General features: G+C 44.7%; 1 protein-coding gene across 2 annotated transcripts; it reads left to right on the top strand.

Annotated features, from left to right (window-relative positions):
* The first annotated feature begins 1,442 nt into the window (after positions 1-1,442).
* Positions 1,443-23,791, top strand: Sf3b2 (splicing factor 3b subunit 2). 2 transcript variants are annotated; one of them, XM_076564082.1, is made up of 21 exons: positions 1,443-1,632; positions 1,803-1,849; positions 2,365-2,442; positions 4,152-4,391; positions 8,796-8,913; positions 10,920-11,029; positions 11,337-11,433; positions 11,744-11,835; positions 12,087-12,302; positions 12,450-12,587; positions 12,737-12,817; positions 12,991-13,218; positions 15,271-15,420; positions 16,465-16,554; positions 16,668-16,775; positions 17,719-17,826; positions 18,075-18,217; positions 18,307-18,408; positions 22,853-22,952; positions 23,040-23,225; positions 23,566-23,791. In XM_076564082.1, exons 1-21 carry the CDS (start codon positions 1,500-1,502, stop codon positions 23,635-23,637), a joined length of 2,637 nt encoding a protein of 878 aa, XP_076420197.1. In that variant the 5' UTR covers positions 1,443-1,499; the 3' UTR covers positions 23,638-23,791. The 2 variants fall into 2 exon arrangements, with proteins under 2 accessions (XP_076420197.1, XP_076420199.1); XM_076564084.1 differs by having other exon boundaries at positions 1,462-1,632; positions 10,923-11,029.
* Positions 23,792-24,449: the final 658 nt, after the last annotated feature.

The raw sequence follows: 24,449 nt of genomic DNA, 5'->3' as shown, positions 1-24,449 counted from the left end.
AAGGTCCTGAGTGGTTTGGGCTTTTTTTGTTTTGTTTTCCTACAAGAAGATAAAACCCATGGTTAGATTCCCCCCCCCCACCCCCATAATAATTTATTAGGTGCCTCCTGGATGATAGATAGAAAAAGATCACCGGATGGTGGTGGCAGCGGTAGCGCCGCTGCCGCATGCCTTTAATCCCAGCACTCAGGAGGCAGAGGCAGGCGGTTCTCTGTGAGTTCGAGGCCAGCCTGGGCTACAGAGTGAGTTCCAGGAAAGGCACAAAGTAACACAGAGAAACCCTGTGTTGAAAAACAAACAAAACAACAACAAAAATCAAGTTCTTGCTCCTGTTTTGGGAATGGTGGTAGGAATAAAGGGTAGAAAAGTCTTTAAAATGAAACAGGGCAATAGATTGGCTCACACTTGTAATACCAGCTTTCAGGAAGCTGAGGCAGGAGGCTTGCCAAAAGCTAGAGGTTAGCTTGGGCTAGAGTTTGCTCCCGGACAGTCGGACCTACAATAATGAGTCTTGATCTCAAATACTAGATCTCCCACTCCATGAAGCAGGGCATGGTAGTGCACATCTGTAATTCTCAAAGGATCAGGAGTTCGGGGCTAGCCTGGGCCACACGGTGACACACTGTCTTAACAACAACGAAAACCTTGGGGCTGGAGAGATGGCGTTAAGAGCACTTGTTGCTTTTGCGGAGCACTGGGGTTCGATTCACAACCGTCTGTAACTCTAGTTCCAGGAGATCTGACACTCTTCTGGCCTCCACAGACAGCAAGCATGTAAGTGGTGCACATTTCGTTTTGAAAACGAAAGGTGGAAAATTGAATGTGGTATGAAAGCTCCTAGAAAGGGAAGGAAACATTTGGCAGAGAAGGCATTTATTTGAGCCTTTCTCGAATGTGGAAAAGGGAATTTTAGTATCGCCCTTCCCCCAGGTCAGCAGCTGGAACTCAGCCCGGCGGGTCCGTTCTTCTACGGGCTCCGATCCCCTTTCAGGCCATTCAAGCACGCCTGGGACGGGGTGAGCAGGCAAACAATCGGACACTGTTTTATCAAAGGCATCGGCTCCAACCTCCCACTTGGCGGGCGCCGGAGAGCAGTCTCTAGGAGCTCCTAGGGGAAATAAGCATCCAGATACCTCATCACTGAGGGTGTCGGGCCAGAAGACTTAATATGCATTTGGGCAGGTAAGAAGCAGAAAGCACTCGCTTTGTGGAGGGCCGGCTCTTCCCGCGGCCTTAACATCAGATCTACCACTGGGTTGTTACAACAAGCGTTCAACCTCTAGGCGGTGCAGCCGCAGACTACAACTCCCAGAAGGCTTTGCAGCCTTTGTAAGCGGCGAATCCTATCTCCCAGCGAAGGGCAGGAGGGGGTGTGTCTCGATCAAGTGCTTTCCAATCACTGCGGGATATGGCGGACTGCGTTGCCGGAAGTTCCCGGAAGTAGGCCCCGGTGGCTGATTCGAGCTTCCGTGTTGGTCGCGCGCCTTCTTGTGGCTAAGATGGCGGCGGAGCATCCCGAACCTCCCAAAGGAGAATTGCAGTTGCCGCCGCCGCCACCTCCAGGCCACTATGGCGCCTGGGCTGCCCAGGAGCTTCAGGCCAAATTGGCGGAAATAGGAGCTCCGATCCAAGGTGAGGCTCGTGGGCCGGTCAAGGGGGGCTGCGTGGGCTTGTGGAGAAGTGGAGCCTGGTTACCCAGGAGACCCACGGGCAGGGGGCGGAGACAGGCGCCGGGGCCCGACCTGGCCAAGGGGTCTCCTCCGGCTGGTGCTGACCTCCCGGTTCTGTTTTCTGTCCCACAGGGAGTCGCGAGGAGCTGGTTGAGCGGCTGCAGACCTACACCCGCCAGGTGAGTGTTGTGGCAGGAGTTCAGGGTAGGTCTAACTTTTACTAGAGGCCTTTAAGACGCCACACGGATGGGTCTGCGTTTCTTTTTCTTTTCTTTCTCTCTCTCTCTCTTTTTTTTTTTAGTTTTTAGAGACAGGTTTTTTGTTTTGTTTTGTTTTGTTTGTTTGTTTTCGTAGCCCTGGCTGTCCTAGAACTCACTCTATAACCAGGGTGGCCTTGAACTCAGAGACCAGCCTGCCTCTGCCATCGGAGTGCCCTCGGATTAAAGGTGTGCGCCTCCGCGCTCCGCTGAGTTTTTGTGTACTTCATCGCAAGCCGGGTCTTGACCGTTTTATCCGCTTTTGCCTTTGCTTTATTATAATCGCTGCTACCCCTTTTGCTTCTCTCGGGTTCCAGCCCCAATCTCTGGCAAATGGGCGTTGGGTAAATTCTGTTAAGTAAATAAATAAATGGGAAAGGAGGTCGTGTAATGGAATAGTCCCTCTTTGTCTGACAGAGTTCTCTTTTCTTCTGTAGACTGGCATCGTGCTGAATCGACCAGTTTTAAGAGGAGAAGATGGAGACAAAGCCGCTCCTCCTCCTATGTCAGCGCAGGTAAGAGATTGTTTATTGGCCCTTTCTGCCCAGGGACGCCTTTCTCCTGTGTGTTGTATTGCAGATACAGTTGGCAGATGTTATAGTGAATTAAGGGTGGGGTCTAATGAGACAAAATTGGATGCCGATACTGCTTCAGTCCCCAATATCTGCTCTGTGACTTATCATTCAAGATTCAACTTGAATACCTAGAATTCTTACTTGATTTTCAGTTGGATCTAGTCTTTTACTTTCTTATCAGGCATAGTTCCCAAAGTTACTCCTTGAGACATGAAGGGATAATGCTCTGATTTTTTTTTTTTTTTTTTTTTTTTTTTTTTGGTTTTCCGAGACAGGGTTTCTCTTGTGTAGCTTTGCGCCTTTCCTGGAGCTCACTTGGTAGCCCAGGCTGGCCTCGAACTCACAGAGATCCGCCTGCCTCTGCCTCCCGTGTGCTGGGATTAAAGGCGTGCGCCACCACCGCCCGGCGCTCTGATTTTATTATATACCTCTGCATTTAGTAACTCATTGGCATCTGTGTCCTGGAACATTGGTTTCTATGTCTTTATTGTTTTTGTAGTTCCTGCTCCCCCCTCCCCCCCCAAAAAAAAAAACAAAACAGAATTTCTCTGTGTAGCTTTGGATCCTCTCCTGGATCTCGCTCTGTAGACCAGGCTGGCCTCGAACTCACAGAGATCCTCCTGGCTCTGCCTCGGTGGGCGGTAGTGGCGCTCACTCAGGAGGCAGAGCCAGGAGGATCTCTGTGAGTCCCACCGGTTTCTTTGTCTTTAAAAAAATTATTTATAGCTGGGCGGTCGTGGCGCATGCCTTTAATCCCAGCACTCGGGAGACAGGCAGGGGGATCTCTGTGAGTTCGAGGCCAGCCTGGGCTACCAAGTGAGTTCCAGGAAAGGCGCAAAGCTACACAGAGAAACCCTGTCTCGAAAAACCAAAAAAAAAAAAAAAAAATTATTTATAGCCAAGTGGTGCACTTGGAGGCAGAGGCTGGTGGATCTCTTTGAGGCCAGGACTACACAGAGAAACCCTGTCTCAGAAAGGAAAAAAAAAATACACACACACACACACACACACACACACACACACACACGTATATATACACACATACACATATATATATATATATTTATGTGTATGAGTGTTTTGCCTATGTGCATGTCTGATGTCTGTGCACATGTGCATGAAAGTGTCACAGGAGGCCATAAGAGGGGGTTAAACCACCCTGTGGCTAGAGTTACAGATTAAAGCGTGTGCCACCACCAGCATAGAAGAGCAGTTCTTAACTGTTGGTCTGTCTCTCCAACCCTGGTTCCCATTTCTTTATGTGCCTACAAAATCCAGTATTTGAGTGTCTTTTTCTAAAGTAATGGCTTTGACCTGGGGTCTTTTTTGTGTGTGTGTGTGTGTGTGTGTGTGTGTGTGTGTGTGTGTGTGTGTTGTAAAGTTCCTGTATGGATTTTAGAGATCTCCTTGCATCTCCTTAAATTGAATGCAAAATGTATGTTCCTGATATTTTTCATAGGAGCCAATAGCTGTGTTTGATCAGTGTTCTAAAGTTAGCCTTTTCTTCTCTTGATTCTGCTGTGGTGCATTTTCTTGAGTTCTGCATCATTAGACTTTAAATGCCTGGCTCTTTTGCTAGGTCTCTAGCAAATGCTTCTAAAATGAATAATTGCTTTCTAGTTCATAGCTGTATTTTTTTTATTCCACAGCTGTCTGGGATTCCTATGCCGCCGCCACCTATGGGACTCCCACCTCTGCAACCTCCTCCACCACCTCCACCACCTCCACCAGGCCTTGGCCTTGGCTTCCCTATGGCTCACCCACCAAATCTGGGACCCCCGCCTCCTCTCCGAGTTGGTGAGCCTGTGGCGTTATCAGAAGAGGAACGGCTGAAGCTGGCGCAGCAGCAGGCAGCTCTGCTAATGCAGCAAGAGGAACGTGCCAAACAGGTAGGACAGGTGGAAACCTGTACCAGGATACATTAGGTTCTTGATGGGGAAATGGAGCCTCAGAAACTAGACCTGAGGCCATGCCTTTTAGGAAGGTCTTGATTGAAAACTACAACATAGGTACAAGCTGGCAGGGAATCCTAGAAGCAAGAATTTTGGCAGATTGGCCTGGGCCATATTGTTGATGGTATGAGGTTGTTTTCTTTCTTTTTTTTCTTTCTATCTTTTTTTTTTTTTTCCGGAGCTGAGGACTGAACCCAGGGCCTTGCACTTGCTAGGCAAGCGCTCTACCACTGAGCTAAATCCCCAACCCCAGTTGTTTTCTTTTTTAAGCAAGGAAATCATTATTTAAGGAACATGAGCTCTTAGAGCAGCAGAAGAAGGTAATATTTCTCCATCCATAGGATCCCATTTAGCATCCAAATCAAGATCCTTCATTCAAGTTTGCCTTGGAGAGTTCCTAACCAACTAAGTTCCGGTACTTCCATTTTTTTTTTTCTGGAAACCAGTAGTTAGCACACTGTGCAACCTGCTTTTGTGTGGTGTATAAACTAAAAATCATTTTTTTAAAAAAAATTTTTAGAGGGTTGTTATTAAAAAAAAAAAAGAAAAAAAATCAAACCAAGGATGTAACAGAATTCCTATGATAATACTGCTAGTCCTTTTTTTTTTTTTTTTTGGTTTTTCAAGACAGGGTTTCTCTGTGTAGCTCTGGTTGTCCTGGGACTTGCTCTGTAGATCAGCTGGCCTCAAACTCAGATCCACCTGCCTCTGCCTCCTTTATGGGATTAAAGGCATGTGCCACCAGTGCCAGGCTGATTACTGCTAGTCTTTTTTTGTTTGTTTGTTTGTTTGGTTTTTCAAGACAGGGTTTCTCTGTGTAGTTTTGGTGCTTGTCCTGGATCTCGCTGTGTAGACCAGGCTGGCCTTGAACACACAGAGATCTGCCTGGCTCTGCCTCCCAGTGCTGGCATTAAAGACATGTGGCACCACTGCCCGGCTACTGCTAGTCTTACATGGCATCATTTAGGTACCTTGTGGAGAATGCTGCCATATTTAGTCATTTTTATTGGATTTAAACTATGATGAGTACAGATTTAGATATGATGTAAGAGATATTCTACCCTGTATCAATTTTACCCAGTGGGTAATTCAGACGTGTTAGAAGGTAAGCATTGAAAACAAGTATGGAAACATGTATGAAGTACTAGTTTTGTCTAGTTTGTGGTAGCTATAAGAAAATGACTCATGGTTCTTTCTAAATAGTTTGATCTTTGGGGGAAGAAAACTCATTGAAAAGTAGATGGTAGTGTTCAGTTAAATAATGAATTCTCTTCTAGGAACCAGAAATTTCCTACAGCTTTCTTTTCTCATTAGTTTCTAGGAATTTTCTGTTGTGGTGAGAAGTTTCTGTAATCAGAAGTTTCTCTTCCGCGTACCCACAAATTCCCAAATAACCACTCAGAGGCTTAATATTAATTATCAATGTTTGGCTGATGGCTCAAGCAAGCTTCTTACTAGCTAGCTCTTATATTTAAATTAACCCATTTCTGTTAATTTAAGTATAGCCATGTGGCAGTGGTGTTACCAGCTGCTGGCATGTTGTTCCGTGGGCGACTGGATGGCGTCTCTCAGGCTCCAATCTTCTCTCTGTATCTCTGCTTGGATTTCCCTCCTGGCTCTATTCTGCTTTGCCATAGGCCAAAGTAGCTTTATTTATCAACCAGTGAGAGCAATACATACTCACAGAGTACAGAAAGACATCCCACATCATTTCTTCTTTTCTGTCTAATCAAAAAGGAAGTTTTTACCTTTAGCATAGTAAAATTACATATAACAAAACAGTTTTCAAGCAAGAATTATAGTTACAATATTTAGTCTATTTGTATTTGACAAAATTAAAGAAAATATCATCGATCCTATCTTTGTGAGTTTAAAGTTTCATATCTAATTTATCATGACTAAGGAAAACTATAATTATAACTATTTAGTCTTCAACTCCGTCAAAGATCCCAGAAGGCTATATTATTACCTGAGTAAAAAAAAGTACATTGGAAGCAACTTCCAAAACTCTAGAAATGACAGAGACATCTGGCTGCCTGGTGTCGTTGCCAGTCATCAAAGTTCATCTGCAATTTTGGGGTATCCATTTTTAGCCTATAGGCCTAGAGTTTCTGGCAGACTTTTTAGTGAAGCAGGAAATTTGAAGGACTGTCCTACCTATTTTGGCAAAGCTTGTCAGTTGCTTTCCTCTGTGTCATGTAGAATGTCTGGCATTTCTTCTGTGAAGCAGAAGACAGTCCCATCATGTTTTGACCAAGTTCAGCAGTCATTTTCCTGTGGCTCCTGTATGTTTAGTTTATGCAGCATATAGTCAAGCAGTCAAGGCAAAAAACAGTTTTTTTGCCTAAATGGTTAATAATCTTGCCACAATAAAAGCAAACTCCCCTGGAGATTCTTCAATGACCATCATTCTTTTATGAAGTAAATTAGTGCAGCCAGGAGCAGATGTGTCCAGTTGTCAAAAAAAAAAGCAAAGCCCTAAGTTAACAAAATATTTCAAATGCCATGTTCTATAGGTCTTTCAAGTGTTTGATGACCATTTATTTATCTAAAATATCTGTATGATCTAGAAACATGTCTAACATATCTATAAATTTGACTGTTATAAATGACTGTTAACCTATGTTTCTTGATTATCCTAAATAGTTTATAATAATAGCTTTGAAAAATTAGAATTTTACCTTACAATTTTTAAATGAACTGCATAGGTACAATACCTCAAACAAGAGTAGAAACATATATATACACAATATATTGTACCAAAAATAACCTTAAATTTCTATCAATATACAAAAATCCTTTAAACAAGAATAGAAACATATATATAGTGTAACAAAATTAACTTTAAATTTCTATCATTATACCAAAACCCACGCCAATGCAAAATATCTGAGATTAATAGTTGTCTTTATTCTATATTCCTATATTCCTCTAAATATAACAGACATTCATAACCCACCAAATAACCAAAGACCATCCATACTCCCCAACTCTTGGGAATGTGAACATCATTTTCTCCAAACTGCTTCTTGCTGCCTGTGGATAAAGTCTTTAGGGTCCCTGAGAAAATTTGAGATAATGTTCAAGTCCTGGAAAGACCAGCTATAACCTTTGTTGATGGATATCACCTGTGAAGGTTCAGGAGGTCCCTTGGTCAAATCTGGTCCATCTTAATCTGGAACAAATCCACAGCCCCTTGTTTCTGTGGAAACAAAAGCAAAATTGCTTCTCCAAAGCAATGCATCTTCTAAGTTCCATTTTATAAATATGTATTTTTACTTTTAAGACATTTTAAAAATATTTATGTTGATACTTTTTATCAGTCTCTCAATTTTAGGTTTCTTAGCAGCTGTCCTTTGCTTTTTATTTGTTTTTTTTGTTTTTGGTTTTTCGAGACCAGGTTTCTCTGTGTAGCTTTGCGCCTTTCCTGGAACTCACTTGGTAGTCCAGGCTGGCCTCGAACTCACAGAGATCCTATCTTTTACCTTTTTTTTTTGACCGTGTGAGCCAATCTTTAAACTGCTAAGTGATGTGGACCTCTGTCTGCAGCTTCAGTGGCTGGCTCCACCTGCTTCTCAGGTCCTGAAAGTCAAGTCTAAAACTCAAAGCTCAGTCGGAGGTTGATGATGGAAAACTGCATTAAACCCTTCCTAGAGCTCTAAAATGCTGTGGTAGGCATTTTTACTTTTTTTTTTTTTTGTCCCTACTTAACGTACTAGCTGCTCAAGGGCTCAGTGGCCTGTAGAAACTCTTAAAGTATTTTTTGTTCTTTGTTTTTTGTTTTTTTTCCCTAAAGCCCTGTGGAAGTTTGATAGCTTCACGTTGGTATGCTATTTGTAATCAGAAGTTTCTCTCGCTCCCGCAAGTTCCTGAAAAACCACTCAGAAGCTTAATGTTAATTATAAATGTTTGGCTGATGGCTCAAGCAAGCTTCTTAGTAGCTAGCTCTTATATTTAAATCAACCCATTTCTATTAATCTAAGTATTGCCGTGTGGCAGTGGTGTTACCAGCTGCTGGCATGTTGTTCTGTGGCGCCTGGATGGCGTTTCTCAGGCTCTGCCCTTCTTCTCTGTATCTCTGCTTGGATTTCCCTCCTGGCTCTATCCTGCTTTGCCATAGGCCAAAGTAGCTTTATTTATCAGCCAATGAGATCAATACATGTTCACCGCATACAGAAGGATGTCCCACATCAAGTTTCTGCGTTTGTTGGTAACATGCAAACGTAGGAGTGGGGCTTGTCAGCACCGTGGAGGCTCCCGATTGCTCTCTCTTGAAAACCACTTGTCAGGGACTGTGTGCCAAATTCCTTTACAAGCTGACTCTTCACTTCCCTCTTGTAGGCAGCTGTGTTAATGGAGCAGGAACGACAGCAGGAGATTGCCAAGATGGGCACTGCAGTTCCTAGGCCTCCTCAAGATATGGGTCAGCTGGGTGTTCGTACACCCCTGGGACCTCGAGGTAAGACCCTTGAATGGAAGAGAAGAGCAAAGAAGGTAATTCTTTTCAGGACAGGGTTTCTCTGTGTAGCTTTGTGCCTCTCCTGGAACTTACTTTGAAGCCCAGGGTGGCCTCAAACTCATTGACCTGGCTCTGCCTTCTGAGTGCTGGGATTAAAAGCGTGTGCTACCACTGCCTGGCAAGAAGGTAATTCTTTTTTTTTTTTTTTTTTTTTTTTTGGTTTTTCGAGACAGGGTTTCTCTGCGTAGCTTTGCGCCTTTCCTGGAGCTCACTTGGTAGCCCAGGCTGGCCTCGAACTCGCAGAGATCCGCCTGGCTCTGCCTCCCGAGTGCTGGGATTAAAGGCGTGCGCCACCACCGCCCGGCAAGAAGGTAATTCTTAAAATACTTTTTAGCTGGGCATGGTGGCACATGCCTATAATCCAGCTGCTTGAGAGGTAATGGCAGGAGGGTAAAGGTCATTCTAGATTACATATCAATTTCAAAGATGGTCTGGGCAACTTGAAACCCAGTGTTTATCTGTGTAGCCCTGGCTAGCCTTGAACTCACAGAGATCCGCTTGCCTCTGCCTCCCAAATGCTGTGATTAAAGGGGTGTGCCACCACCGTCCAGTTTATATAATTAAAAAAAATATATTTACAAACAATGTGTCTGTATTTAAACACATGCAGATTTTTTCTTGTTATCCCCTAAACTTCAGCATTTGCATTGTTTGAGTATTAGAGATGATCTTAAAATACACAATGTGTATTTATAGATTCTGTGCAAATCCTATATTTTCTATGAAGGATTTGAGCATTCTGATTCCAGTATTTGGGTGGGGTTCTGAAACAAAGTCCCTGTAAATACCAAGGGACAAGTATATATTTATCAAATTTAAAAGGTTACTGAGCCTGGAGAGATGGCTCAGTGGTTAAGAGCGTTTGCTGTTCTTGCAGAGGTCCCAGGTTCTGTCCTAACACCCATGTGGTCACAGTCATCTGTAACTCTACTTCCAGGAAATGCAATGCCCTTTCTGACCTCCTTGGGTATCAGACACACTTGTACATGTGCATACATGCAGACAAAAGACCCATACACATCAATAAAAAATTATTTGTGGAGGTTGGTGGTACATACCTTAAGGACCCAGAGACAGGCTCATCTCTGAGAGGTTGAGAATAAACTGGTTTACAAAGCAGAATCTAAACCAGCCTGAGCTACATAGTGAGGCCCTGTCTCAAAAACAAAAACAAAAGACAAGTGAATACGAAGAGTCAGCCATGATGGTGCATGTCTGTAACCTGTAATTCTAGCAGTCAAGAGGCTGAAGGAAGGATCATGGGTTTGAGCAACAGAGAACCTATTTTACATAAAACAGAAGGGCTGGAGAGATGGAGAGGGTTGTTCAGAGCACTTGTTGCTCTTGCTGAGGACCCAGGTTCAGTTCCCAGCACCCAGATGCTGACTCTTAACTCTTAACTACAGTTTTAGGGGATCTGACCCTTCTTTTGACCTCTCCAGGCACACATATGGTGTACATAAGTATGTGCAGAAGAAATATTCATACACATGAATAAATAAAAATTAAGAAACAAACGAAAAAGGAAAGGAAGAGGTTGGAGAGATGTTTTATTACTGAAAAGCACCTGCTAGTCTTGTGGAAGACCTGAGTTTCACCCTACCACCCACATTGGGTGACTCATGATCACTGGTAACTCCAACTTTAGGGAATCTGAATTCCTGTTCCGACCTCTGTGGGTATAACCAAACCCATGGAATATGAGAGAAGAGACTAGAAAAATAGTAATAATCCAAAAGGAGAAAGAAGAGTCCACTATAACAAGTGTATGATCAGTCATAAATTTTCACATGCCATGTGTACTTGTGCAGCCATGTGACCCATGAACCAAAACATTGCCAGCACCCCACAAGTATTCCTGTACCCTTTCATCACTTCGTGCCTTGCAGGCTACCCATCCCCAGAAGACTATTCTGACATTGGACTTTTTTATTTCCTTCACACAGTAGCTGCTCCAGTAGGTCCTGTGGTTCCCACTCCCACTGTTTTGCCCATGGGGGCCCCTGTTCCTCGTCCTCGGGGCCCCCCACCACCCCCTGGAGATGAGAACAGAGAGGTGAGAACTGCTGGCTTCTTCCTGTGGTCAGAAAGGCTGTGGTTTGGAGGGGCTGCTTTAGGATCTTCGGGGAGTCTGTGAAGTGGGTGTGGGGTTAAATTCCTAGGCACAGGTAGGAGCCACAGTTAGCTAAAATGAGTTTTTAGAGTTAGGGACTTGGGAGACATTTTGGGCAGAATTGTGAGGGATGTAGACCGTAATCTATTGTATGTGTCACCACCACCCAGTAGCTTTTCCAGGGTAAGAGATGGGAATTAGAGGGGTAAGGCGCTGGGAGTCAGCTCTTCTATTGTGTTGTCTCTGGCAGATGGATGATCCCTCTGTGGGCCCCAAGATCCCCCAGGCTTTGGAAAAGATTCTGCAGCTGAAGGAGAGCCGTCAGGAAGAGATGAACTCTCAGCAGGGTGAGTGGTGTGTCCTAGAGCTGCAGCCCAGGGCTGGACCACGTCCTGACTCCTTTTCCATCCCTGAGAAGAGAACAGTTTAGAGAGCAGCTACTCTCTAGTGATTGAGAAAACTGGGTGTGGTAGCATAGTCTTGATCCCAGCACTTAGGAGGTAGAAATGGGAGGATCAGAAGTTCAAAGTCATCCTTGTCTACATAATAAGTGTGAGACCAGCCTGGGCTACAATAAGACCCTGTTTCAAAAAAAGGAAAAAAAAAATGACTGAAGTTATTGTAAGGAGACTTGATAGCCACCTTCTTCTCTAACAGAGGAAGAAGAAATGGAGACAGACACTCGCTCATCTCTAGGACAGTCAGCATCAGAGACTGAGGAGGACACCGTGTCCATATCCAAAAAAGAGGTATGTGATGGAACTTGTCCGAAGGATGGATTCTGCAGAGATGGGACTTGTTCCGAGTCCGACTAAACGTCTTGCAGATCTTCAGTTGTCACAGAGCCCTTTAAGTTCTAAGTACTGGATACATTTTACAGCTGAGAAAGCTGCGGCTCCAGGATGTACAGTAACTTACCTTTTGAGAGGCAAGAATTTGGATGTAGACTCTGCTGAAGTAGTGAAGGCAGGCATGAGGTAGTTTGTTTTTGTCTTGATAGAAAAACCGGAAGCGTCGGAACCGAAAGAAGAAGAAAAAGCCCCAGCGGGTACGTGTAGCATCTTCAGAGAGCTCTGGGGACAGAGAGAAAGACTCAGCTCGATCTCGAGGCTCTGACTCCCCTGCTGCTGATGTCGAGATTGAATATGTGACTGAAGAGCCTGAAATCTATGAGCCCAACTTCATCTTTTTCAAGAGGATTTTTGAGGCTTTCAAGGTACAAGGAGTGGTATGCTCTGAGTGGGCCACACTCATGGGCATGGGATGGGGTGAGATAAGACTTCGGGGATCATTGTTTGCATACAAGGGTCAGAAATGGAGGTGTGTTAGACGAAGGGGATTTCCAAATGGTCTGTCTCCTCAGCTCACTGATGATGTGAAGAAGGAAAAAGAAAAGGAGCCAGAGAAACTTGACAAAATGGAGAACTCTGCAGTCCCTAAGAAGAAGGGCTTTGAGGAGGAGCACAAGGACAGTGATGACGACAGCAGTGATGATGAACAGGTCAGGCCCTTCCCAGGGGAGAGGGGTGCAGGGCACAGCTAGGCGAAGTGCTTCCCTCGGGGACCATGATAAAGGCTTTCATGGCTCTGAAGTGGGCTGGCCAGATTGATTCCCACCTGAGGCCCATCTAAGAGGCCACTCTGTTCTAGGAAAAGAAGCCAGAAGCCCCTAAGCTGTCCAAGAAGAAGTTGCGCCGAATGAATCGTTTTACTGTTGCGGAACTCAAGCAGGTTAGATCTGGCTAGATCTGGAGCATGGCTGGGAAATTGTGAGATCGCTCAGCCCTACCGAGTTTGCTTTAGAGGGCTTACAAAGAGGGCTTACAAGGATGCTTGGTATAGGTGTCTTTTGAGAAAGACTTAAATCTGTTTAATCTATTTAACTATTGCTCTCTGCTTTTCAGCTGGTGGCTCGGCCTGATGTTGTGGAGATGCATGATGTGACGGCACAGGACCCTAAGCTCCTGGTTCACCTCAAGGCCACCCGGAACTCCGTCCCTGTGCCACGCCACTGGTGTTTTAAGCGCAAGTACCTGCAAGGCAAACGAGGCATTGAGAAGCCCCCCTTTGAGCTGCCAGACTTCATCAAACGCACAGGCATTCAGGAGATGCGAGAGGCCCTGCAGGAGAAGGTGAGGCTGGCTGGGACACAAACAGACCTGAGTTCAGCCACCCATACTTGTTGTAGCCTGCCTTAGAATTGGACTGCTGCCACCGGTTACTAGTCTAACTAACCTTTGTCTAGATTAGAAGTCAGCACTGTAAGTAGACCTTGAGTCTGTGCTTAGAGCATCACTCCTTTGTTTGAGGTTCCTGGTCCAGAATAGCAGCTTTCTTCCCCTCTCTTCTTCCCACCTGCCTTGGCTTGGTCATTTTTCTGATTTCTGACACATTTGTAGCTAGAGGTGCAAATGATGCTTGTCTTAGTTGGTTTACTGTTGCTGTGATAGAACACTGGGACTAAAAGCAACATGGGGAGGAACGGGTTGTTTCATTCACAGTTCCATTATAACAGTTCATCATTAAAAGCAGTGAGGGCAGGAACTCAAGCAGGGCAGGAACCTGGAGGCAGGAGCTGATGCAGAAACGATGAAGGGATGCTGCTTACTGGCTTGCCCCACATGGCTTGCTCAGCCTTTCTTCCTTTCTTCCTTTCTTCCTTCCTTCCTTCCTTCCTTCCTTCCTTCCTTCCTTCCTTCCTTCCTTCCTTCCTTCCTTCCTTCCTTCCTTCCTCTCTCTCTCTCTCTCTCTCTCTCTCACCCCCCTTCCTCCTTCCTTCCTTCCTTCCTTCCTTCCTTCCTTCCTTCCTTCCTTCCTTCCTTCCTTCCTTCCTTTTTTTTTTGTTTTTTGAGAGAGGGTTTCTCTGTGTAGTTTTGGAGCCTGTCCTGGATCTCGCTCTGTAGCAGGCTGTCCCCGAACTCGCAAAGATCCACCTGACTCTTCCCCTAGAATGCTGGGATTAAAGGCGTGCGCCACTGCTGCCTGGCCTCTCAGCTTGCTTCCTTTTTTGTTTTTTGTTTTTTTGTTTTTTTTCAAGACAGGGTTTCTCTGTGTAGCCCTGGCTGTCCTGGAACTCACTCTGTAGACCAGGCTGGCCTTGAACTCACAGAGATCCGCCTGGCTCTGCTTCCTGAATGCTGGGATTAAAGGTGTGCGCCACTGCGGCCGGCTCAGCTTCCTTTCTTATAGCACCCAGGACCAGCCCAGGGATGGAACCACCCACAAGGGCTAGGCCCTCCCCTATCAATCACTAATTAAGAAAATGCCCTGCAGTAGCAGCTCTCAACCTGTGGGTCCTGGCCCCTTTGTGGAGGTTGGGGGGTGTTAAATAATTCTTTGACGGGTCACCTAAGACCGTCAGAAAACAGATATTTACATTACAATTCATAACAGTAGCAAAATTACAGTTATGAAGTAGGGGTCACTACAACATGAGGAACTATATTAAAGGGTCATAACATTAGGAGGGTTGAGAACCACTACCCTACAGGCTTCCGTACAGCCACATCATATGGAGGCTTTTTCTTAATTGAGGTTCCCTTCTCTCAGATGACTTTAGTTTGTGTCAGGTTGACATAAAACTATCCAACACAATGCTTCTGTAAATTTTTAAGTTTAAATGTTTTAGATACTAGTTGTCTGTGAGTAAAAAAACATTAAAACTGCCTTCCATTTAGCCTATAGTCTTCCAGTCCTCTCTCTTTCTTTCAGTTTTAGATTGATTTACTTTATATGTGTGGTGTTTCACTTGCATGTGTTTATGTGTACCATTTGTATACCTGGTGCCTGTGGAGGTCAGAGGAGAGTGTCAGATACCTTTGGAACTGGAGTTAGGAATTATTGTGAGCCACCATGGAGGTTCTGGGAACTGAAATTATGGCCTCTGCAAAAGCAACAAGTGCTTTTAAGCCAGTGAGCCAACTCTCCAGCCCCGATCCAGTCCTCTCTTGAGCATACATTTAAAACAGTAGTTACTGACAGTGCTGGGACTGCTTTATACAGTAAGTCTGTGTTGTTCACACATTGCGTCATTTGAACTCTGGCTACTGCTGCTGGCTCAGGAACTTCTTGAAGCTAAGCTGATTTTTCTGAGTGAGATAAATGAGGTTCCACTGAAGTGGATCCAGAGGGTCTAATAAAGAATTGACTAATAGTCAATAATCATCTCTTCTGACACTTTACAGGAAGAACAAAAGACCATGAAGTCAAAAATGAGAGAGAAGGTTCGGCCCAAGATGGGGAAGATTGATATTGACTACCAGAAACTGCATGATGCTTTCTTCAAGTGGCAGACCAAACCAAAGCTGACCATCCATGGAGACCTATATTACGAGGTTTGGGAAGGGGCCTGGGAGGTCCAGGGTTGAGTCTTTTTTGGGGGTGGGTTTCAAGATGGGTTTCTCTGTGTAGTTTTGGTGCCTTTCCTGGAACTCACTCTGTAGCCCAGGCTGGCCTTGAACTCACAGAGATCCTCCTGCCTCTGCCTCTTGAGTGCTGGGATTAAAGGTGTGCACCACCACCACCACCACCACCACCACCACCACCACCACCCAGCAAAGGTTTTTTTTTTTTTTTTTTTTAAGATTCTATTTATTATGAATACAGTGTTCTGTCTGCATGTATGCCTGCACACCAGAAGAGGGCACCAGATCTCATTACAGATGGTTGTGAGCCACTGTGTGGCTCCTGAGAATTGAACTCAGGACCTTGGAAGAATAGCCAATGCTCTTAACCACTGAGCCATCTCTCTAGCTCCAGGGTTGAGTCTTGATGTTGACTTTGGTTGAAGTCCATTTCAAAGCTAGTACAGTGGTTCCTAAAAATTTCCTATTACTGCCATTGGGTAAGACAGTGTGGTGTTTTTTTGTTGTTGTTGTTTGTTTGCTTGTATTTGTTTTTTCTCCCTCAAACAAGTTCTTTTTCCAGAAGAAAGTTACAGACAAGGTATTTGAAATGATGTTTGGTGGGTGGTTTAGGGCCAACATGGCCAAGTGGCAGGTGTTATGCAGAAATATTGTGTGTTTTAAGTGGGAGAAAGTTTTACTCTTTTCTCCCCCCATTCTTTGAAATGTTAGTCACCATGGCATCAAAAGATGATTGAGATAGAAGGATGCCAACAGTCATCCTGTCCAGTGGCCTTGGTTCATAAGTGAGAAAACAAGTTCTGTATTTGGCCTTATTCTCACAGTGCATTAGTAGCAACAGAGAGTCTGGACTTCTTTCTTTTCCTATTCTACCCAAAATCTAAGTGGGAGCCCGGCAGCTCTTATGGGACTTTATATCTGCTGAGACTTCTTGTCTGTTCTCATATCCTCATGCCACTGAGTTCTTAGTATATGTCTGGATCCCCAACAGAGCAGGCTGTGCTTTTTCCCCAGGGGAAGGAGTTTGAGACCCGGCTGAAGGAGAAGAAGCCTGGAGATCTATCTGATGAATTAAGGATTTCCTTAGGGATGCCAGTAGGACCCGTAAGTATTGGCTAAGTGGCTGGGGAAGCTGGAGAGAGGGTAGGAATAGGAGCAGAAGAGAAAGATAGGGTAGGGGAAGGTAGGTCATATCCTGTCCTGTTTTTTTCCTACAGAATGCCCACAAAGTCCCTCCCCCGTGGCTGATTGCCATGCAGCGATATGGGCCACCCCCATCCTACCCGAACCTGAAAATTCCTGGGCTGAATTCACCTATTCCTGAGGTGAGCAGGGAGCTTGTTTTTCCTCTTGGCTGCCTCTTTTTTTTCTTATCTGTGGGGTGTGTGTGTGTGTGTGTGTGTTACACAGGAATGTCTGGACATGTGTGGAGGCCAGAGCAGAACATAGAGTGATGATGGATGGTCTTTCTTTGTGGTTCTCTGTGTTACTGCCTTGAGACAGGCTCTGTCTCTGAAGCTTGCATTTTAGTTAGGCTGGCTGGCCAGTGAGCTCTTGGGGATCTACTGGTCTTCACCCTCAAATACTGGGTTTATAGGCGTGAGTAGCTATGTGTAGCTGAAGAGTCGATTCAGGTTCTTACTCTTACAGAGCAAATGCTCTTCCCTAACCACTGAGCCACCATCCTTTTTAAAAAGTAAGAGCTTTTATTTTTTATTTACTTTTCTATGTTAATTGGTGTTTTACCTACGTCTGTGTGTATGCCTGGTGTCTTCAGAGGCCAGAAAAGGGTGTCAGACTCCCTGTGACTGGAGTTATAGAGAGTGGTGAGCTGCCGTGTGGGTGCTGAGAACATGGACCCAGGTCTGCTGCAAGAGCAAGTGCCCTTAACCACTGAGCCGTCTCTCCAGCCCCAACAGTTTTTATTCTCATTTTTATTTATTTATTTATTTGATTTGTTTTTTGAGACAAGGTTTCTCTGTATAACAGCCTAGGGTATCCTAGACTTGCTCTGTAGTCCAGTCTGGCCTGGAACTCACAGAGATCAGCCTGCCTTCAAGTGCTGGAACTAAAGGTGTGTGCCACCATGCCTGGCTTTTTTGTTTGTTGTTTTTCTTGAAATGTCTTTTAATGTTTAACTATGTTCTGCTGTCATAGTTTCCAGAGTTCCCCAGAGTGAGCTCCATATCTTAGAAGTGTTAACTTTTTTCTAGGGCTTCAGTCTTTTCTAGAGTTTAGGAGCATTCATTCCTGTTCCCTCTTTTGCAGAGCTGTTCCTTTGGATACCATGCTGGTGGATGGGGCAAACCCCCAGTAGATGAGACTGGGAAGCCACTTTATGGGGATGTGTTCGGAACCAATGCTGCTGAGTTTCAGGTATGGGGAGGCTGCTGAGTCTGATTTACTCAGTGCTAAGAAGGTTAGAAATAGTTGGTCTGTAACTTCATTATCAGGGAGCTGAGCTTGGTGGTGTTGGGTCTGAAAGGGGCATGTGTTTCCTTGAGGTGTAGTACAGCTTTCCTTTAGAGGATTTATGTGTCTGCTCTTCCATCTTTCAGTGAACGGCGGGTGGGGCAATAGGCATGCAGTAAGTACTTGTTGAATGAATGAGGAATCTCTTTTAGACCAAAACTGAAGAAGAAGAGATTGATCGGACCCCTTGGGGAGAACTGGAACCATCTGATGAAGAGTCCTCAGAAGAAGAGGAAGAGGAGGAAAGTGATGAAGACAAGCCAGATGAGACTGGCTTTATTACACCTGCCGACAGGTAGGAAATGGAGCCCGTCTCCTCAAAGCAGTCTGTCTGTCTTTGGGGGCTGCTTCTTTACAATGGAGCTTTTATTTTTCTCCTCATAGTGGCCTCATCACTCCTGGAGGATTCTCATCTGTGCCAGCTGGAATGGAGACCCCTGAACTCATTGAGCTGAGGAAGAAGAAGATTGAGGAAGCAATGGATGGGTGAGAAGTAGTCAGGCAGTAGTTAGGGGGAAGGGTTTCGCTGTAGTTGATCTTCTACAGTGGTCGGCTCACTTTTTTTGTTTTTTGTTTTTTTGAGACAGGGTTTCTCTGTGTAGTTTTTGGTGCCTGTCCTGGATCTCACTGAGTAGACCAGGCTGGCCTCGAACTCACAGAGATTCACCTGCCTCTGCCTCCTAAATGCTGGGATTAAAGCCGTTCACCACCACTGCCCAGCTGTCAGCTGACTTTTTAATTCCATTTTTTTCTTTATTTCCTTTCTTGGTCTTTATTTATTTATTTATTTATTTACTTATTTATTTATTTATTTTTTGGTTTTTTGAGACAGGATTTTTCTGTGTAGCTTTGCGCCTTTCCTGGGACTCACTTGGTAGCCCAGGCTGGCCTCGAACTCACAGAGATCCGCCTGGCTCTGCCTCCCGAGTGCTGGGATTAAAGGCGTGCGCCACCACCGCCCAGATTCGACTTTGCTTTTTGAGACAGGATCTCTCATGGACCCTGTGGCTTGCTGTTGTCTCCACTGCCCCTTCACTGAGTTTAGAGACACATTTTGTCTGCAGATCCAAATTCAGGTTCTCTGGCTTGCAATAGCAAGCACATTACTTACTGACCATCTCCCCAGGCCCTTGTAATAACGTTTTATGCATTTGCTTGCTAATTATTTTTTTTTTTCAATATTTTTATTTTATTGGTGTTTTGCCTCTGTGTGCGAGGGTGTTGGGGATCCTGAAGTTATAGACAATTGTGAGATGCCATGTGAGTGCTGGGAATTGAACCTAGGTCCTCTGGAAGAACAGTCAGTGCTCTTAACCACTGAGCCATCTCTCCAGCCCCATTTGCTTGCTAATTATAGCATTTATCAATTCTAGGGTTTTGTTTTGTTTTGCTTTTTTGAAACTGTTTCATGTAGCCTAGGCTGATCTTGAACTCCTGATCTCCAGTATCCACCTCCTGAAGGTTGGGATTACAGGTGTGTGCCACTACTTCCAGCTTTCTGGATTGATTTTCATTGATATTTTCCTTACTATGGATTGTAACCTTTCCCTCTCTCTCTTTTCCAAGATGGGATCTTACTATGTTGCCCTGGCTGGCCTATGTAGACCAGGCTGCCTTTGAACTCACAGATTTTCCTGGCTCTGCTTCCTTAAGTGCTGGGATGAAAGCCATGTGTCGCTATAACTGGCCTTTTTTGGAGGATGGGAAGACGGGGGTCTCTGTAATCACAGCTGGCCTTCAACTCATGATTCTCTTGTCTCAGCTTCTTTAATCCTTGGATTAGATATAGGTGTGCACCACTGTGCCTCACAGTGTGCCTGATAATTTCTGACTGGCTGCTGAGTTTTGTGAAATTTACTTGACTGGGCCCAGGGATTTTGTATTCCTATATATACATCTTCAGCTTTGATCAATATAGAGTCATTTAGAAACATCTTCTGAGGTTTTCCTTTTTTTTTTTTTTTTAGTAGGACTGAAATAGTGTTCAGTCCTCCCAAATAGGAGGCAAAGCTCAGGAGATTCTGTATTCTCAACCCAAATCCTGTGAATTTGGAGGTTTTTTCCATCTGATTACTTGGGATTGGCACTATTTTCCATCCTGACTGAGCAGTGGACCGTGTTCACTGCTCATCCTTCCAGGTGGTTCTGTCTTGGCGTTGGTAGTATCCTCACATTCATATTTTCTTCATACTTGTCTCCCCCCCAATGACTTGAAGAAGGAGGTCTTGAGTTCTTGAATTCTCTTCGTGTTCTACCATTTCTGGCTGCTTTCGACCTTATTTTCTCAACTCACAGAATCTTTCCAGGTCTGTATGGGTCTTCCCTGGTTCTGTGGTCTGGAAACTCAGTACCACTGTAAGGTTCATTTGATTTTAAAGACAGTCTCTAAAACTAATGTTTACCCTGAACTGCTGATCCTCCTGCCTCTACCTCTCATTTGCTTTCTGTCTTACAGTAATCATTGTTCCTTATCTTTCTTGTCTGGTGCCTTGAAAAACCATAGTTTTCTTTATTTTGTCCAGTTTTTGATTATTTCATGTAGATGGGTAAATCTGTTCCCGGCTTCTTGTCAGGAAGCAGAATTCTGAAGTTTTGTATATTAAAGGAAAAAACAAACAAGGGTATAGCATACAAAGTATGAATCCTTTAGGTCATGATAAAGAGTTTGGATTCTGGCCAATGAGATGGTTGGTTTCATGGGTAAGGAATGGCCCTTAAAGGCTGGAGAGATGGCTCAGCAGTTAAGAGCACTTGATGCTTTTGTAGATAGAGGTCCTGAATTCAATTCTGAGCACCATATGGCAGTACCTAACCATCTGTAACTCCAATTCCAGGGGATCTGACACCCTCTTCTGACTTCCTCAGGTACCAGGCACTCATGGTACACATACAAACATGCAGACGAGACACTCACACACATGAAATTTAAAATGCATGTGCACGTGTATATATATGTATGTATAATTTATTTTTGAGGATGAATATTTTCCTTGCATGTATGCTGTATACCACGTGCATGCCTGGTGCCTGTTGAGGCCAGAAGAGGGCATCAAATCCTCTGGACCTAGAGTTATAGATGGTCAGTTGTAAAAATAAACTGCCACATTGGTGCTGGGAATCAAACTTGGATTTTCTAGAAGAGCAGCCAGTGCTAACTACTGAGCCATCTTTCCAGCCCTCAGCCCCTAAGTAAATTTTTTTTTTTTTTTTTTTTTTTTGGTTTTTCGAGACAGGGTTTCTCTGTGTAGCTTTGCGCCTTTTCCTGGAACTCACTTGGTAGCCCAGGCTGGCCTCGAACTCACAGAGATCCGCCTGGCTCTGCCTCCCGAGTGCTGGGATTAAAGGCGTGCGCCACCACCGCCCGGCGTAAATTTTTTTTTTTTAAGGCACTTGCCACCAAGCCTGATGATCTGAGGATTTTTTGTCTTGTTTTGTTATTTTGATTTTATTGCGACAGGGTTTCTCTGTATGGTCTTGCTATCTTGGAACTTGCTCTGAAGACTAGGCGAGTCTTGAACTTAGAGATCTGCCTGCCTCTGCCTCCCTAGTACTGGGATCAAAGGCATGAGACACCACTGCCTGGCATTTGATGACCTGAGTTTAATACTTGGAACTTAATATGGTGGAAGGAGAGAACTAATACCTACAAGTTGTCTTTTGACCTTGATATGTAGGCTGTGGCTTGTGCATACAGTGTGTGCACGTACACATACACTAAATAAATAAGTATATTAAATTATTTTAAGAAGAGTTCAGATTTATTCAAATCATCATCAGAAGCCTCAGTGTGTTTTTGATGAGTGACAGTCTGAATTTTGTTCTAAGACATTTGCTGCGTCAAGAGTCACCTCTTCTGGGAAAGAATTAGAAAGAACATGGTCTAGAGTGATAGTGATGGATTTGCCATTTGCCATTGAATACTATTCGTTTTTTTTTTTTTAAGATTTATTTATTATGTATCTAGTGTTCTGCCTGCATGTATGCCTGCAGGCCAGAAGAGGGCACCAGATCTCATTACAGATGGTTGTGAGCCACCATGTGGTTGCTGGGAATTGAACTCAGGACCTCTGGAAGAGCAGCCAGTGCTCTTAACCTCTGAGCCATCTCTCCAGCCCCCTGAATACTATTCTAAAGCATAATTGAAATCAGTGTTTGAAACCGTTGGGAGGGCTGGAATATTAGAACTTCAGACACCACCTATGAGGAAGACTTGTTATCTGTTTTATTCATTCATTCATTTTTACTCTTTGGTTTTTTGAGACTGTTTCATTATATAGTCTTGCCTGTCCTGGAACTCAGTATGTATCCCAGGCTGGCCTCTTACTCAGAAATTGGCCTATCTCAGTGTTTAGAGTGGTGATATTAAAAGCATATACCATCAGACATGACCTGACTTCTATCCTTTTTAAAAACAATTATTGTGTGTGTATGTATGATGTGTTTGTGTGGGCATGTGTGTGTATGTGCCATTGTGCCATAGCAAGCTCGTAGAGGTCAGAGGACAACTTGGTGGAGTTGGTTTTCTCCTTTCTCCTTTATATGGGTTCCAGGAATGGGACTCAGGTCAGTCTGGCTTGCACAGCTGAGTGTTTCACTGGCCCTACCCTGTTCTTTTGACAGTTTCTCTGTTCTAAAATTCTCTATGAAACTTTAGCCTCTTTGACTATTAACCTTTCCTTATGTGTGAGTCCTGTTCTCATCTCCTAATTTGATTCAGAAGATCCCTTAGTTCAGTCTCTGTAGCCCTTACAGTTTATCCTGTAGGATGAGCACTGACCCCACAACACATCTCTAACCCAACTTTTCTACAGATACTTTAGCCATAGTTATCTTGGAATTCTCCAAGATTCTAAATGCTACCACCCATGCTTCTTTGGACTCGAGAGACTCTTTCGTGCCTTACTGGGTTTTACTTTTTTGTCCTTTGCAGTAGTGAGACACCTCAGTTGTTCACTGTATTGCCAGAGAAGAGAACAGCCACAGTCGGGGGAGCCATGATGGGATCAACCCACATTTATGACATGTCAACGGTAAGCATTTGGAGGACATTATTTTGTGATGGAGATGGAGCCAGTGTCTCAGAGTCTCTGGAGGTCACAAGTTTCTAATCTTTTCAGGTTATGAGTCGGAAGGGTCCAGCCCCTGAACTGCAAGGTGTGGAAGTAGCGCTGGCACCTGAGGAGTTGGAGCTGGACCCCATGGCCATGACCCAGAAGTATGAGGAACATGTGCGGGAGCAGCAGGCACAAGTGGAGAAAGAAGACTTCAGTGACATGGTGGCTGAGCATGCTGCTAAACAGAAGGTAGGAGCAACCTGGGACCTTAGCAGTGCAGCCTGGGAGCAGGGTGGGTCTGCCCTGGTGGGGCTGTATGCTTTAGTAGTGAGAGGGAAGGTGGACTCAGTGCCTGCTTCCTGTCTTTCTGGAGCCTGAAAATCTCAGCGATCTTGCATTGGTCGCCATCTCTTAAGTACCACGACACTGGGGCACAGGGAGAAGATGCAAGCCATCCAAATCTGAGCGTGAAAAGAGAATGTGGTTTCAGTGCTTTTTCCCCTCAGTTTTTTATGTCTATGTAAGGCTGCCTCTTGTTTGGGGGTGTTTGACCTGTTGTAACCAACCTGTCTCTCTCTTTCTCCTACAGCAAAAGAAACGGAAAGCTCAGCCCCAGGACAGTCGTGGGGGCAGCAAGAAATACAAGGAATTCAAATTTTAGGTCCCTCTCACATAGCTGGCTTTCCTTTAGGCCCTTTGTCTATATGTCTGGGCTTTATATGTGGGTCCCCAAAGCTAGCCCTGTACTTCCCTAGGCTGTCGTTTCATGTTCTTATTTTAGACTTGTTTTGTAAATAAAGCTGTTTCCCAAGGAAGGACGAATACATGACACTCTTGAGCCTCTCTCCTTAGCTTCTGCAAAAGCGTACTTCTGGCCTATAATCACAGACTACCCCCCCATAGGACTATGGGATGGTGGTTTGCTGTGCTGAAATTGTGGATTATTTACTACCCCTACCCCTCCTTTGTCTGAAGGCTCTGAGGGAAGTTCCTTTGGGTCTGCTCTGACCTTACTGCTTTGTCCCTGGGGAATAAAAATAGCCAGCTTAGCACCCTGGCTAGGCTGGGAAGTAACTGTAGGCTAGGGAAGTAGGCCAGGTCAGGCCTCCTTGTTGACCTTCTGGCCGAAAGGCCTACTTCTTACTTACTGGAGAACATCTACATCCCCAAATCTAAATTGTTCCAGGGTCCCTGCTGACCCCTGGATTCACTAGTCGTGTGTGTGAAGGGCTTGTTTTCTCCGGGGCCCCCCGAGTTCCGAGGCTGAGCATAGGATCCCATGACATTTGCTCAAGCACTGGGGAGAAGCGAGGTGTGGGTGTAGAAGGTGCAAAGTGGTGGGGGTTGCGGTATGGTAGCTCATCAAGCCGAGAGAAGTAGGATTTTAGAAATTGAGAAAGCACTGAGGCACTCTGGGACTTTGATATGAAGGCTGGGGGTGGGGGTCGCTGTGCCAAGAAGAAAGGCTGTTAT

This window comes from Peromyscus maniculatus, chromosome 1, assembly GCF_049852395.1.
Source record: "Peromyscus maniculatus bairdii isolate BWxNUB_F1_BW_parent chromosome 1, HU_Pman_BW_mat_3.1, whole genome shotgun sequence".
NCBI lineage: Eukaryota > Metazoa > Chordata > Mammalia > Rodentia > Cricetidae > Peromyscus > Peromyscus maniculatus.
This window is presented reverse-complemented; position numbering and strand designations above follow the sequence as displayed.

Excerpts from the sequence above, each read along its gene's own strand:
- Sf3b2 (XM_076564082.1), top strand. The coding sequence starts at position 1,500 with ATGGCGGCGGAGCATCCCGAACCTCCCAAAGGAGAATTGCAGTTGCCG. Across the intron at positions 12,818-12,990 it reads CTGTTGCGGAACTCAAGCAG|CTGGTGGCTCGGCCTGATGT; the intron begins GTTAGATCTGGC and ends TCTGCTTTTCAG. Across the intron at positions 18,409-22,852 it reads ATTGAGGAAGCAATGGATGG|TAGTGAGACACCTCAGTTGT; the intron begins GTGAGAAGTAGT and ends TGTCCTTTGCAG.